The sequence below is a fragment of the Balaenoptera ricei genome, chromosome 3 (genome assembly GCF_028023285.1).
Source record: "Balaenoptera ricei isolate mBalRic1 chromosome 3, mBalRic1.hap2, whole genome shotgun sequence".
Taxonomy (NCBI): domain Eukaryota; kingdom Metazoa; phylum Chordata; class Mammalia; order Artiodactyla; family Balaenopteridae; genus Balaenoptera; species Balaenoptera ricei.
Genome location: NC_082641.1, coordinates 95,740,368 through 95,756,757, shown reverse-complemented (window position 1 = coordinate 95,756,757; position 16,390 = coordinate 95,740,368). Strand labels below are relative to the sequence as shown.

The 16,390-nt window shown below is 37.6% G+C and overlaps 1 protein-coding gene across 1 annotated transcript in view; it reads right to left on the bottom strand.

Annotated features, from left to right (window-relative positions):
* Positions 1-16,390, bottom strand: part of LVRN (laeverin) — an 87,683-nt gene that overhangs the window by 17,131 nt on the left and 54,162 nt on the right. The window contains exons 7-13 of the mRNA XM_059919419.1: positions 9,396-9,539; positions 8,335-8,400; positions 8,175-8,240; positions 7,579-7,751; positions 5,553-5,629; positions 5,029-5,168; positions 2,878-2,933 (exon numbers count right to left, since the gene is read on the bottom strand). Of these exons, the coding sequence (XP_059775402.1) occupies positions 2,878-2,933; positions 5,029-5,168; positions 5,553-5,629; positions 7,579-7,751; positions 8,175-8,240; positions 8,335-8,400; positions 9,396-9,539 (722 nt within the window). The remainder of the gene's footprint in view (positions 1-2,877; positions 2,934-5,028; positions 5,169-5,552; positions 5,630-7,578; positions 7,752-8,174; positions 8,241-8,334; positions 8,401-9,395; positions 9,540-16,390) is intronic.

Here is a 16,390-nt window from a genome sequence, read left to right as displayed (position 1 = left end):
GGTTAATAGGTAAGGTGAATCAAAAGTGTGGAGAGCCTTGAGTATCAGGATGAAGAGTTTACATGTGGTGGGAAGGTGTTTAAACAACCGGGGTAACATCATGAAATCAATGCCTTAAAATTTTGTTGCAACTGTGCTACAGAAAACAGAATGGAATTCTAATATAAATAGAATTCTAAAGGACTAAAGGCTGGAAGCTAATGCAATAGGCTAGGCAAAGGGTGATGAAAGCTTGGCTTAGCATGGAAGCAGTGAAGGTGGTAAGTGAGGTGAGAATCCAAAAGACATTCCCCAGAACCCCAGAATGAATAGATAAGACATGATGACTTGATGGGAGATGGAGAGAGAGAGAGAGCAGTCAACGATATCTCTGATGTTTCAAGTGTGGGGATGGGAAAAGTAGTAGTAGCTTCGACAGACAGAGAGAAATTGATAGCAGGAGCAATTTAGAGACAGAAATAAAGTTCAATGTTTAAGGTACTGAATTTAAATGACCACAGGATAAACAGAAGACAGGAGGAGACAAATAGACATCTAGATTTAGAAGTCATCAACATATCCTTTCATAAACATTTATTGCGTACCTTATATCTGCTAGGCACTGTACATGTACATAATAAAATGATCACTGAAACCATCAGAAGGCATGAATTATCCAGAGGAAAGATAGAAGAAAGTAACATAATCATGATTGGTCTTAAGGATGCTCACGGCAGCAGGAAAAAGAGAAGTCAGATCCTGGAGGAAAGCTAGGTTTGCATATTGGAGCCCCAGGAAGTCAAAAGAGAAGTTTGCAGGAGGATGTGGTTAACAGTATAAAGTCATGATAATCTTAGAGAAATGTTTCAGCAAAGTAGTGGGCGGGGAAATGTGCTGTACATCACATGGGGAAAAGTAGTAAAAAAACGAGGGATAAAACATGCAGACCTTCATTCAAGAAATACAACAGGCCAAAGAAAGAGAGAACACACTGCATCATTTATTATGTGTACTCCTTAATTTTACTGTCTGGAATTTAAGTTCTGAACATACATTCATTTTCCTGGTTAGAAACTTATCAGCAGATCTTATATTGAGTAAATCCAATATAAATGAAATCAATAATTCTGTATTACACTAAAATTCAGTCTCATTAAAATTATACCTACAGTCATCATTTTTAGGTAACAAAAATCACTTCAAAATCTTAATTGATAGTCTATTTATTTCCAGAAACTTTTTTTTTTTTTTTTTTGGATACATCAATTACTTTATTTCCTTAACTTCCAGTATCTTAGAAAAATATGATCACATCTTCTACAATCTTCCTAAATTTATCCATTTTAACATTTAACAGTCTTTACAAATGCAAGTCTGAATCGCTTGTATTTTACCTAAGCTTTTACTCTTGATCGAGATTTTAAAAATAATGATTCTTATACATTTTGCAGTAATCCTATAAATATTTAAACACTATTACTTTTTTCTATTTACATCATCTCTACTGCATTCTTCTAAAGGTTTTCCTTCAAGGGCTTCCTTTTTTTTTTTTCTCATGGAAAGGCATTTTATTTTATTTATTTATTTTTACAAATTTATTTATTTTATTTTTGGCTGTGTTGGGTCTTCATTGCTGCACGCAGGCTTTCTCTAGTTGTGGCGAGCAGGGGCTACTCTTCCTTGTGTTGTGCGGGCTTCTCATTGCGGTGGCTTCTCTTGTTGCGGAGCACAGGCTCTAGGTGTGCAGGATCCGTAATTGTGGCACACGGGCTCAGTAGTTGTGGCTCAAGGGCTCTAGAGCGCAGGCTCAGCAGCTGTGGCGCACGGGCTTAGTTGCTCCGCGGCATGTGGGATCTTCCTGGACCAGGATCGAAGCCGTGTCCCCTGCATGGGCAGGCGGATTCTTAACCACTGCGTCACCAGGGAAGTCCCAGGCGTTTTATTTTAAATACAGCAGTGTGTACATGTCAATCCCAAACTCCCAATCTATCCCCCCATCCTCTTCCCCTCAGGGCTTCCTTTTAAAACACTGAATTTTCTTTGCTGCTCCTTTAAGAGTCTTTCAAAGTTTCTCCATAATCAGTTTAAACCTTATTATACCAAAGCTAATTTGATTGAAAATATACGATTTTCATATAATTAACTACCAAGTTTTGACTTGAGAAAGAACATATTCCTTCTTGTCAAATTGTTGTAAAAAACATTGTTTTCTGTGGCTTTCATTTCTAATAGTAGTGGATGTTATTGCTCTTATCCTGATAATGACTTTTCTGAATTGCCTTTTTTTCTAATTTTTTTTATTGTTGCAAAATACACATAACATTTGTCTTCTTAACCGTTTTAAAGTGTATGGTTCGCTAGTATTAAATACATTCATATGTATAACTGATGCACTTTGCTGTACAGCAGAAACTAACACAACCTTGTAAATCAACTGTACGCCAATAAAAATTTTTTAAAAATACATTCATAATGTTGTGCAACCATCATCACTATCCATCTCCATAATTCTTTTCATCTTGTGAAACTGAAACTCTATACCCATTAAACAATATCTCCCCATTCCCCCCTCCCACCCTCCTGCACCAGCCCTTGGCAACCACCAGTCTTTCTGTCTCTCTGATTTTAAGTACCTCATGTAAATGGAAACATACAGTATTTGTCTTTCTGTGCCTGGCTTATTTCACGTAGCTTAATGTCCTCAATGTTCATCCATGTTGTTGCATATTCTAGCAACTTTTATATCATAAATTCCACAATAACCACAGAATTTGATCCTAATCTTAATAAGTTAGGGCCTGTGTATACTAAAGAACCAAGTTCATAGTGATGAGGTTATTATTTTTATAAATTTCTCAAGGTACACGCTAAAATGATGAAAGAAGAAAATATACTCACTTAGACAAGGAAAAGGCATCATCAACCAACTGAAGTCTGTGAATAACAGGAATAGCCTGCAAATGAGATCCAAAAATGTTCAGGAAAAGATGAGAACATTGTTAGTGAAAAAATCATTTTCAAAATAATAACAACATTTAAAGATCACTGCTGCTTACAAAGCACTTTCATGTGAATTATGTACAGAGAAATGATCATTTCTAAGGATAGTCCCCAAAATTTATTCATTATACATCTGCTTTTGATAAGTGATCCCTCTGGACATCAATCATAAGGCTTAAATATGGCTGAGAGTTTTGCCAAAATACTCTGTGAAAAACAGCATGTTAAAAAATAAAACAGGAAGCCAAGTTTAAAGGGCCTCTCCAAAACAGAAAGTATACATTAAATTGTATCACAATGTCCAAATTGTTGTCAGGGGACTTTTTGGCATAGGAAGCCTTAAAGAATATTACTTAGCACTATTTTGGCAATAGTGAGGTACTCTTTTTCAATGGTATCTCTCTTCTCAAGAGTTTACTAATTTGACAATACCACCAACAGAGCCCTTTGAATCATGAAAAGGCAGGAGTCAACTGCCAACCTAACTCCTCAGGCTTCGGTTTGAGCTCCCTGGCGTTGTTAGGCCACAGGTCTCTGTCTCAGCTTGTGTCCTAAGGGTGCCCAAAGTTTCCTACAGCAGTCCTTCAATACCCCCCCAGTATGTTCATATGTGTGGTCCCAGAAAATATATCTTCACAACATCCCTTTAAGCATCTGAACAAGCCAAGCTTAATTCTCTCCTTTGTTGTAGTCGCATATCTTTTCTGGCAGTAATAATAACACTTACATTTTCTAGATTAATATTAATAATAGAAATGTTTTATTTGCTCAGCAATTATGTTGTAGGAATAATTGACCCCGGTTTTTCAATAAGTAAATCTACACGGGTTTCAAGAAATCATAGCTATAATGGCATGACCTAGTGCTTCCATGGCTAAGACTGCCCTTAGAAATTAAAAAGAATTTAGCTACTCTGAAAAAGATTTTTTAATAAAGTATTATTATAACTGTTTTTTGTACCTTTATTCAAAAGACCAATGATAATTTTTTAAAATTACTGATCATGTTCTGAATGCCCGAACTGTGTCAGGCCTCTGTTAAACATAATACACACATCACCTTATTTAATCTTCACAACAACCTTTTAAGGTCTATTACACCCATTATTATACTGATAAGGAACCCAAGGCATCACTGGGCAAACAAGAGGCCCAAGGTCACACATCTGGTACATGATGAACAAAAATAAGAACACAAGTCTACCTGACCCAGAACCCGAGCTCTGGACCAGTATACTGTGCACTGCCTCTCCTGCCAGAGAGGCTGCTGTGTGACTCACAGAACTTTCGAAGAGAGAGACACCTAAGATATCTTTTAGTTCAACTCTCTAGTTTTATGAATAGAGACTAAATGAACAGCCCAAGATTTCACAGCAGAGCCAACTCTATAGACCTCTAAGCCAGCATCCATCTCCACCAATGGAGATTTGGTTTAATTCAACCAATTAAAATCTGACTGATAAGAGCTAGCCAATGTTTTAATATTTCTATATTGCATAATAATTTACAGTTGTTTTACAACTTAAAGCAATATTGGATTATTACTGATAGCTTGTGAATTAAATTCTCTCCTTTGAGGGAGGGTGAAAATACAGTTTTTAGAAAATTAACATTTTCCAGCATATACGTACTGGCACCTATTATGGGCTTTGAAATTTTAAGTATATGTTTACTTACATCATCTCTAATCCTCGTAAGGAATAAGAAAGATATGATATTATTCCCATTTTAAAGTGAAGAAATTGAAGCAGAACATTTAACTTGCCTAAGATCACAAAGTTAATGGTTAATAGGAAATTCTTCTGATTTTTTTACCTAGAAAGGTAAAATTATTGTGGAAAAGTGAGATTAATGTTCAAAAACACGATGCATTCAACCAAAACCTCTCCCTTCTAAGAATAAGAAAAAAAAATCCAGTATGCCTTGGGGTGAGGGTTGGCAACAGGGGGTCAGGTTCCCACCAGACAGGTTAATGAAAGCTCAACCTCTAAAGGCTAGAGAGTGCAATATTAATGATATTTAATAAAAGGTGTAAAAAAAATAACCTTACCTTAGGATCTTTTTCAAGCTGTTGATTTAATTTCTTCCAACCAAATTTATCATAGTTAACTCTATAATATCCAGTCATATTCAAATTTAAAATCACCCAGTCATGATCAGAATCTGAAACCTGCATTTCAGGGAATACTTCTACAAAGAAACAGGTGAAAAGTTTGAAATGGTACATTTTAAAAATATTTTACTACATGTCTGTACTACACCCTCTTAATTCTAAACACTAAGTCCAATAAAACAAAAAGTAAAGATATTGTAAAATATGTATTGATCTTACCACATAATTATATTTTTTCACATATAATGGCTTTTGATTAGAAACTTTTCTTTAAAGCTCTATGTTCAACAAGAATGATACAATATTTTAGTTTTAAACAAGATAGCTTTTCAAAAGATAGACATTTCAACATTTTAGTCTCTGCCTTTATATATATATATGTTTACACACACATATATATACATACACGTATATATATTTGCATATATATGTGAAGATATTTTTAAAAATTTGTTACTTACTGCTGCTTTTATCTAGCCAGACTAAAGACTGTGTAGTTCCATTTTTTATCCAAAGAATAGGTACAATCCACGTGTCACTTTTTGGAAAAAAATTAAAAATTCAGTTAATGTTCACACGTAAGAATATCAGCTCTGAGCCAATATTAAATAAGATGATAAAATAACAGAACTCAAATTCTTTGGTCATTCCCTGTGGATATGCAGGACTTTGCTCTTAGAATTATTCACTGTTGTTTCACAAGTCAGTTTTGCTTTGGCTATTTGTTTACTCTCTTGTTATGTCTTATAGATTTGCTTCTTTTTATAACTTAAGGTAGCTACTAAGACTCTCCTGTATTTGAAACTTTCAAGGCCTGTTTATATTAAATTACAGCCACCTGGCCTTACTCAGGGGTCATTCAAATGCTACAGACAGACCCAAAGCTATCTGTGCCAAGAGAGTTGAATAATCAGTTAAGAAGAAAATGCTTGACAAACATTTCAAAATGCTTCTCCACCTCAAGCTTTCTCCTTGTCTGAAAAGTGTTCAACAAAAATAAGCCAGATTACTCATATTAACTGAATGCTGGCATTCTTCCCACATTGGTGGACATGACATTGTTGAAGTCGCTGACCACAGGGAGGACATTAGTCATCTGAAGAGACACACTACTTGGAATTTGGGCAATATTTCCAATCTTGCTCAAACGCTCACAAGTCTGGTTTCTCAGACTTTGAACTGAGGGTCTCTGCTTATGTGATAGCTAAGGCCACCTCTTCTCACAAGTCATGAAGTATCACAGGGAGAAGGGAATTGCATGTCTCCTGTTCCCTCCCCTGGGGTTTTAAAGAAAGAGTAGGACAACTTGAAAATTTTGGTGGTGATATATGAAAATTAATTACTTATTTGTGCTGATACTTAATATAATGAGATCTGAGGATCAAAACTTTTATCAAAAACAGTTGGAAGGGCTTCCCTGGTGGCGTAGTGGTTAAGAATCCACCTGCCAATGCAGGGGACACGGGTTTGAGCCCTGGTCCAGGAAGATCCCCCATGCCGTGGAACAACTAAGCCATGCGCCACAACTACTCAGCCTGCGCTCTAGAGCCTGCGAGCCACAGCTACGGAGCCCACATGCCACAACTACTGAAGCCCACGAGCCTAGAGCCTGTGCTCTGCAACGAGAAGCCACATCAATGAGAAGCCCGCAAAATGCAACAAAGAGTAGCCCCCTCTCACCAAAACTAGAGAAAGCCCACGTGCAGCAACAAAGACACAACACAGCCAAAAATAAATAAATAAATGTATTTTTTTTTTAAAGTTGAAAATTATCTAACAAGAAAGAGGAGGAAAGGGAAGGAGAAAGTGATGAATGTTAAGCCACTTTATATTTATTATTCCATTTCACTTCTACAACAATCCCCTGGGATATATGTTATTACATTTACTTTATAGATAAGGCAACTGAAACTCAGAGATTTTGAATAAGACTTACCTAAGGTTTGAATTTGGGATCTATAATTCTAACATTTTAGGTATGGCTACAGAAGCACAGATAAGTGCATGGGCAGACATGCACAGAATTATTCCTCAAGGATACAGTCACCATTCAGTTCCGTTTCTAGGGAAGGGAAGACAACATTGCAACAGGATCCCCTTTCTTCTTAACTAACAGGAGGCTTTTCAGGCTCTATTTTATTGCCTTTCACACAGAATTCCGACTAATTCATGACTTCTGTCTAAAGGACAGAAGAGAATGCATAACACCCAAAGCTTTGGTCATGGGTGTGGCCCTATATCCCAGGGGAGGGGCACTGCTTGAATCCCTAAATGAAGGTCTCTGGCCTTGCTCAGCACATGAGGGGCTCTGCCCCATCCTAGCACGCCAGCGACATCCTGCATGGAGCACTCAGTCACCATCCCAGAATCACCTCATGGAAGGGTGTGTATCCAGTAGGGGTTATGCTTCCTCACCCACAGGCTGGTTTCCATTTGATCAGAGCTCAATCCCAGGGAAGGTGAAGATAGAGGAGCAAATCTACCTACCTGTGGGTTAGAAGGGTCTGATTTTTAACCTTTCCAAGATAAAATGGCTCCTGTTTCATGACGCCAGTAGATACATTTAAGGTGATAACTGGAAAACCACTCTGGTGTGTCCAACTGTCCATGATGCTTTTTACTGTTGCTGGCAAAAGAATTTTACTCTGGTCATCTATGGCCTGTTTTAAAAAAAATCATCACAAAAGCAGATATTTATCATCAAAATCTTTTGAGGTAGCAATCTCCTAAAAGAAACTACATAGCTACTCTCTTCCTCATTTATATAGTACAATAATTCCAGTGGGTGATATTCTGGACCAAATTTAATTCTGTTCAACTCTCTATATATGAATGGTTCCTTCCTTAGTTCATTCATTCACTCATTCATTCATTCACTGAACACATTTTTTATGGATCTAACATATGCAGGCTCTCTTCTGGGCATTGGGAATATAGTGGTAAAGACTAAAGAAGCAACCCCTGACTTAAAGGAGTGTCACAAACAAGGAAAGATGGTTTTCCTGTGGCATCACCATACACACATGGCCTCCCGATCTTACAAAACAACTCAGCAAAAACATGGCAGGAAATGAGAGAATTACCATTTGAAAGTGCCTCCATAGATCATCTTGCTCAGCATTTGAGTAAGAAAATGTCTCCAAATATGACTGTTAAAATAGAAAAGTTAAGGTTAAGATAAATAACATGCCAAAGCAATTTATATTTACTATTTTCCAGGTAAAAACAATTTTGTAAACTCACCTTAAGTGCGCTGATAAATATTTTCTCATTCAAGAAACTAGAAAGCATCCGGGCCAGAGACGCTCCCTAAGACATAAAAAGCTGTCCATTATTTAAACAAAATTCGGTATCTAAATATTGACGCATTCCATTCTGATAAGCAAGATTCTGGGCTGTGCTCCTTTTTGCATTGCGCACTTTAGTTGAATGTCTGGGTTATCCCCAAATGTGCTAATAAAATAGGAGATTGTCACTAATTAATAGGTAAAAGATGAGAAAATGTCCTACATATAAAGAGTTCAGGGTGCAGAATAGTTTTTAAACTGAGATACTCATACGGCAAGTGTAAAGAAAAAAATGTTGCCTGCCATTCCAGTTCTACAAGGATCAGCCATTAGCCACTGCAGATGCCCACTGAGAGGGCACCCTGGGGGGAATTCAGGATGGAGAAAAACAGGAAGCATTCTGTGCTTTGAATATACTGGCCCCTAGATAGTTAAGATGCATATGTAAGGAAAAATTTCAATGACCCCAGATTCTTACATTTTTCCATGTACAGAAAAGCACTAAAATTATTAACTTGAGATGTCTGTTCCTTGTGACTAGCAGTAATCTTTTTATGCTTGACTGCATGTTTTTCCCAGCAAAAAAGTTCAGATATATCCTGGCCCCTCCCTTACCTCTTTGGAGTAGTTTCTCAGAGCACTCTGGGAGGCTGTCTCCTGGGCTATAGTCCTCAGTAAGATTCCTGAATAAAACTTAACTCACAACTTTTATGTTGTGTGTTCTTCTTTCAGTCGATACAAGAACAAATTTCCACCAAGCAGAAGGGTTCACCTTAAAAGTAGCAAGCTAAGTCTATATTAATAAAGGTAGATGATACTGAGCACCTATCGTAGTTGATTAATATTTACTAGATAAGAGCTGATCTAACCACGTTTTCTGAAATCCATCTACTGAATAATATTAAGGTTTTTGTACCAAAGTTGTGTAGTAGTACATTAGTCTAGGACCCTTAGAATCCATTTTATGTAGCTTTCTGCAAGAGTGCATAACAAATGTAAATGTGTAACTGATTTTACCTTGTTGTAAGTAAATAGGTCAAAGAGCTCGTTTATTTCATTGGTTTCTGTGAAATTTTCCACCTTCATGGAGACGGCTCTAGATACCAGGGCATGATCTTCTCTGAGGACACCATGTAAAATGTTAGAAAAAAAGATCTCATTCTAAAAGGAAAACATTGAGCCACGTTAACTTCTGAGGTGTCACAGAAACACCAAGTTCAATGTTCCTAAAATACTTTCAAAAACTAACACTGAAGAAAGGAAAAATCAATAATTGAGAAGTACTCTTTGGGCTACAATGGGCCAAATAAGTTAGGATTCCTTGAATAACAAAACTCTAGGATACTTTCCTTCCCATTTAGTATCCTTTTTTATTTCAATTAAAAAAAAATCAATTACAAAAGTTAATGTGGTTGCCAAGAGAGACATCTACATTCCCCTAAGGAGGTTCCTGGCCACCCAGACAGGTCCTCCAGGGAACAGCATCTCTAGGTGGTTTTAACCCTCTAGAATTTTATTGGTAATTTTATTAGCAATCCCTTAAAATTTATCAGTCTCTGTTACATGGACATTTATAAACCAAAAGCATGCCAGATTTACAAATTCACAATGATGCTGATGTAATATTAGTTGTTAGAAATAAATCCACAGACTGGATACTCATGCATGAAGAGATGGCAATTATTTATATTTTAATAAGTACAGAACTACCCAAAAGACTAGATCTCTCTTAGACACATGACAAGGGCCATTTCTTTCTGAAGGAAAGCTAGAAGGAAAACCAAAGAATAGTCAAGAGGTATCTGGGAAGACAGAGCCAAAGAAAGGGCAGTGGAGAAGCTACAGGGACAGCTTACTCATACCCTGGAGAGCCGGGCAAGCACTTGGTAATCTACATGAAGTCTCAGCTCCCTAGTGACTCTTGCCGGGGTCCCCAAGTTGACTCTCTCACCCCTCAACAGTGTCAAATAAATTTTCAAACTCTGCCCCACTTCCATTTGCCAATGTTCCAATCAACCCTCTCCTATTAGCACATTATGTTTAGATTTATTAATACTTTGGTTAAGCTATCATCAAACTCTGCTCTTCCCCAAATGAGAAAGCCTGTCATTTAGAGCAATGCCTGTCAAACTTTAATGTCAACAAGGATCCCCTGGGGATTTTGTCAAACTCATATTCTAACAGTTGGTCTGGGCTGGGGACTGTATTTCTAATAAAATACCAGGTGATGCTGATGTTGCTAGAGAATCACACTTTGAGAAGCAAGGATTTAGAGGAGACATCTGCCTAAGTCTGACCTTATTCATTAAGTATAGATTTTACTAATTTAACACCCAAGAGCTCTTGAGAGTGTGCACTGTTGACCCATAACACAATGAAGAAAATAGCAAAAATAAAAAACACCCATAAGCCCACACCCTACAATAACTCCCATTAGAATGTTTAGTCCAGCTCTTTCCAATCTTTTTTCCTATCTATTTATTTATTCTCATATTTGTAAAAACAACCTTTTTAATTTACTTATTATAGTATTCATTTAGAAATTTTGCTGTCTTATCTTTGTAACTATTCCTAATAATGGCCACTGCATTGTAAGTGAAATAAACGTAACTTGGAAAGAAATAAACCAAACCTTAATCATGGTTATCACAGGGTGGTCAAATCACAGATGATTTTCTTCTTTTCAAAGTACTGCAGATATAACTTTTGCAAAAGCAAAACATTAAAATAAATAAATACACAGCTGCAAAATACCCCATAATGTCAATGGACCATAGTTGACAATCATTTCCCTATTAGTTAGGCATTTAAGTTGCTTCCAGTTTTGTTTTACAGTTATAAAAAATATATTAATGAACACTTTTGTACATATAGCGTTTTCCATATTTTGTGGGGGTTTTCTCTCTCAGAATGGATTGCCTGTCTCTCTTCTGCTTGCCTGGTATAAGGTTTTACATAATCTTCTTGGTTTCATCAGAATCACACAAGGTAACTGTGACTAATGAGACGAACACCTCTTCCTCAACATCCCTCAGGTTTTCTACTCTGGGCCTCCCATAAGGTGATGCTCATCCCAGCCTGTTCCACTCCTGGAGGGAAACTCTACGTAAAAAGTGATACCAGCTTTTTAAGAAACATTATCTAGCTACTGCATACAGTGATTGGATAAAGCGAGTCTAGACACTCACCATTACTTTCTTCCTGCAAGGTGTGAGATCCCAGAGAATAAAACCTGTTTCTATTAAATCTACTATTATCCTAAGAAATATAACAGTATTTATGATAATAAATTTGTATGGAATATCATTGTGGTTAAAAGCACAGGCTTTGGAGTTGAGCTGCCTGGGTTTGAATCCTACTGCAGCCTCTTAGGAGTTGTATGACTCATAAAAGGCAACCAATTTCATCACTCTGAAACTCAGTTTCACCTCTGAAAATGCAGGAAGCAACACTGTCCTCACTGGATTATTATCAGGTCTAAATTAATTTACATAAAATTTTTAGCACTGTGACTGGCAAATAGAGCACGCTCAGTAAGGGTTAACCACTACTGTAATTATATTATTATTATTATTTCTTCAGAGTTGTTTGGAGGCTTGAGTCAGATAATGTACTTGCGCAGTACTCTATAAGCACATAATGAGTGCTTAGTAAAATGGTGGCTGTCACAACAGTGCCTGTTAGATACTCAATAATCTATTGAATGACTGTATAAAACTTATTTTACAAATGAGGAACGAAAACTCAGAAATGTTCAGCTACTTGCCTCAGCTTACAGTGATCATAAAAACATAGCGAGATCTGACAGGCTGCAAGGCCCTTATGTGCCCTTTCCCTCCACTGAGACTGCTGCTTCCTTGGACCAGGCAGAAGAGGGGCGGAAAAACGTCAGTGAGTAGCAATGTCAGAGCTGGAGCTTCAGAGATCAAGAAACCAATTGAAATGTTCTGGATCCTTGACCATGACCCATTCATCTCTTACTTTAATAATTTTCAGTTGAAATTAGACCAGTTAGAAAAAATGGAAATCTGTTTCTGCATATGGTTCTGTGATGCTCTTTACTCAATTTCAATCCAATGACTAGATTAAAAGGAAGCCAAAGATTTGATCTCTCAAAGATCATTGAAACAGGGCCTTAAGCTTTTAAAAAACAAAGCTCATGGCAATATTCTCAAGCTCCAGGATCTGATACTCTTCTGGCAAGGGTTATATTTCACTCAGCTCTACATGGGATTGAGAAATGTACACTCAGAAAAGAGTGATTAAGAATCAATGATAAGGGGACATTGGTTCAAGATGGCAGAGTAGAAGGACGTGCTCTCACTCCCTCTTGCAAGAGCACCAGAATCACAATTAACTGCTGAACAATCATCGACAGGAAGACATTGGAACTCACCAAAAAAGATACCCCACATCCAAAGACAAAGGAGAAGCCACAATGAGACGGTAAGAGGGGCACAATCACAATAAAATCAAATCCCATAACTGCTAGGTGGGTGACTCACAAACTGGCGAACACTTATACCACAGAAGTCCACCCACTGGAGTGAAGGTTCTGAGCCCCATGTCAGGCTTCCCAACCTGGGGGTCCGGCAACGGGAGGAGGAATTCTTAGAGAATCAGACTTTGAAGGCTAGCAGAATTTGATTGCAGGACTTCAACAGGACTGGGGGAAACAGAGACTCCACTCTTGGAAGGCACACACAAAGTAGTGTGCACACCGGGACCCAGGGGAAGGAGCCATGACCCCATAGGAGACTGGACCAGACCTACCTGCTAGTGTTGGAGGGTCTCCTGCAGAGGCAGGGGGTGGCTGTGTCTCACTGAGAGGACAAGGACACTGGTGACAGAGATTCTGGGAAGTACTGCTTGGTGTGAGCCTTCCCAGAGTCCACCATCAGCCCCACCAAAGAGCCGGGTAGGCTCCAGTATTGGGTTGCCTCAGGCCAAATAACCAACAGGGAGAGAACCCAGCCTGACCCATCAGCAGACAAGCAGATTAAAGTTTTACTGAGCTCTGCTCACCAGAGCAACAGCCAGCTCTACCCACCACCAGTCCCTCCCATCAGGAAACTTGCTCAAGCCTCGTAGATAGCCTCATCCACCAGAGGGCAGAGAGGAGAAGTAAGAATAACTACAATCCTGCAGCCTGTGGAACGAAAACCACATTCACAGAAAGATGGACAAGATGAAAAGGCAGAGAGCTATGTACCAGATGAAGGAACAAGATAAAACCCCAGAAAAACAACTAAATGAAGTGGAGATAGGCAAACTTCCTGAAAAAGAATTCAGAATAATGAGAGTGAAGATGATCCAGGACCTTGGAAAAAGAATGGAGGCAAGGATCGAGAAGATGCAAGAAATGTTTAACGAAGACCTAGAAGAATTAAAGAACAAACAAACAGAGATGAACAATACAATAACTGAAATGAAAAATACACTAGAAGGAATCAATAGCAGAAAAACTGAGGCAGAAGAATGGATAAGTGACCTGGAAGACAGAATGGTGGAATTCACTGCTGTGGAACAGAATAAAGAAAAAAGAATGAAAAGAAATGAAGACAGCCTAAGAGACCTCTGGGACAACATTAAACAACATTCACATTATAGGGGTCCCAGAAGGAGAAGAGAGAGAGAGAGGACCCGAGAAAATATTTGAAGAGATTATAGTCGAAAACTTCCCTGACATGGGAAAGGAAATAGCCACCCAAGTCCAGGAAATGCACAGAGTCCCATACAGGATAAACCCAAGGAGAAACACACCGAGACACAAAGTAATCAAACTGGCAAAAACTAAAGACAAAGAAAAACTATTGAAAGCAGCAAGGGAAAAACGACAAATAACATACAAGGGAACTCCCATAAGGTTAACAGCTGATTTCTCAGCAAAAACTCTACAAGCCAGAAGGGAGTGGCATGACACATTTAAAGTGATGAAAGGGAAGAACCTACAACCAAGATTACTCTACCCGGCAAGGATCTTATTCAGATTCGATGGAGAAATCAAAAGTTTTACAGGCAAGCAAAAACTAAGAGAATTAAGCACCACCAAAGCAGCTGTACAACAAATGCTAAAGGAATTTCTCTAAGTGGGAAACACAAGAGAAGTAAAGGACCTAGAAAAACAAACCCAAAACAATTAAGAAAATGGTAATAGGAACATACATATCAATAATTACCTTAAACGTGAATGGATTAAATGCTCCAACCAAAATACACAGGCTCGCTGAATGGATACAAAAACAAGACCCATATGTATGCTGTCTACAGAGACCCACTTCAGACCTAGGGACACATACAGACTGAAAGTGAGGGGATGGAAAAAGATATGCCATGCAAATGGAAATGAAACGAAAGCTGGAGTAGCAATATTCATATCAGATAAAATAAACTTTAAAATAAAGAATGTTACAAGAGATAAGGAAGGACACTACGCAATGATGAAGGGATCAATCCAAGAAGAAGATGTAACAATTATAAATATATAGGCTCCCAACATAGGAGCACCTTAATACATAAGGCAACTGATAACATCTATAAAAGAGGAAATCGACAGTAACACAATAATAGTGGGGGGACTTTAACACCTCACTTACACCAATGGACAGATCATCCAAAATGAAAATTACTAAGGAAACACAAGCATTATATGACACAATAGACCAGATAGATTTAATTGATATTTATAGAACATTCCATCCAAAAACAGCAGATTACACTTTATTCTCAAGTGTGCATGGAACATTCTCCAGGATACCTCACATCTTGGGTCACAAATCAAGCCTCAGTAAATATAAGAAAATTGAAAACATATCAAGCATCTTTTCAGACCACAACGCTATGAGATTAGAAATCAATTACAGGGAAAAAAACGTAAATAACACAAACACATGGAAGCTAAACAATACGTTACTAAGTAACCAAGATATCACTGAAGAAATCAAAGAGGAAATCAAAAAATACCTAGAGACAAATGACAATGAAAACACGACAATCCAAAACCTATGGGATGCAGCAAAAGCCGTTCTAAGAGGGAAGTATATAGCAATACAAGCCTACTTCAAGAAACAAGAAAAATCTCAAATAAACAATCTAACCTTACACCTAAAAGGAACTAGAGAAAGATGAAGAAACAAAACCCAAAGTTAGTAGAAGGAAAGAAATCATAAAGATCAGAGCAGAAATAAATGAAATAAAAATAAAGAAAACAAGAGCAAAGATCAATAAAATTAAAAAGCTGGTTCTTTGAGAAGATAAACAAAATTGATAAGCCATAGCCAGACTCATCAAGAAAAAGGGGGAGAGGACTCAAATCAATAAATTAGAAATGAAAAAGGAGAAGTTACAACAGACACTGCAGAAATACAAAGCACCAAAAGAGACTACTACAAGCAACTCTATGCCAATAAAATGGACAACCTGGAAGAAATGGACAAATTCTTAGAAAGGTATAACCTTCCAAGACTGAACCAGGAAGAAATAGAAAATATGAACAGACCAATCACAAGTAATGAAATTGAAACTGTGATTAAAAATCTTCCAACAAACAAAAGTCCAGGACCAGATGGCTTCACAGGTGAATTCTATCAAACATTTAGAGAAGAGCTAACACCCATCCTTCTCAAACTCTTCCAAGAAATTGCAGAGGAAGGAACACTCCCAAACTCATTCTATGAGGCCACCATCACCCTGATACCAAAACCAGACAAAGATACTACAAAAAAAGAAAATTACAGACCACTATCACTGATGAACATAGATGAAAAAATCCTCAAAAAAATACTAGCAAACAGAATCCAAAAGCACATTAAAAGGATCATACAAAATGATCAAGTGGGATTTATCTTAGGGATGCAAGGATTCTTCAATATATGCACATCAATCAATGTGTTACACCATATTAACAAACTGAAGAATAAAAACCATATGATCATCTCAATAGATGCAGAAAAAGCTTTTGACAAAATTCAACACCCATTTATGGTAAAAACTCTCCAGAAAGTGGGCATGGA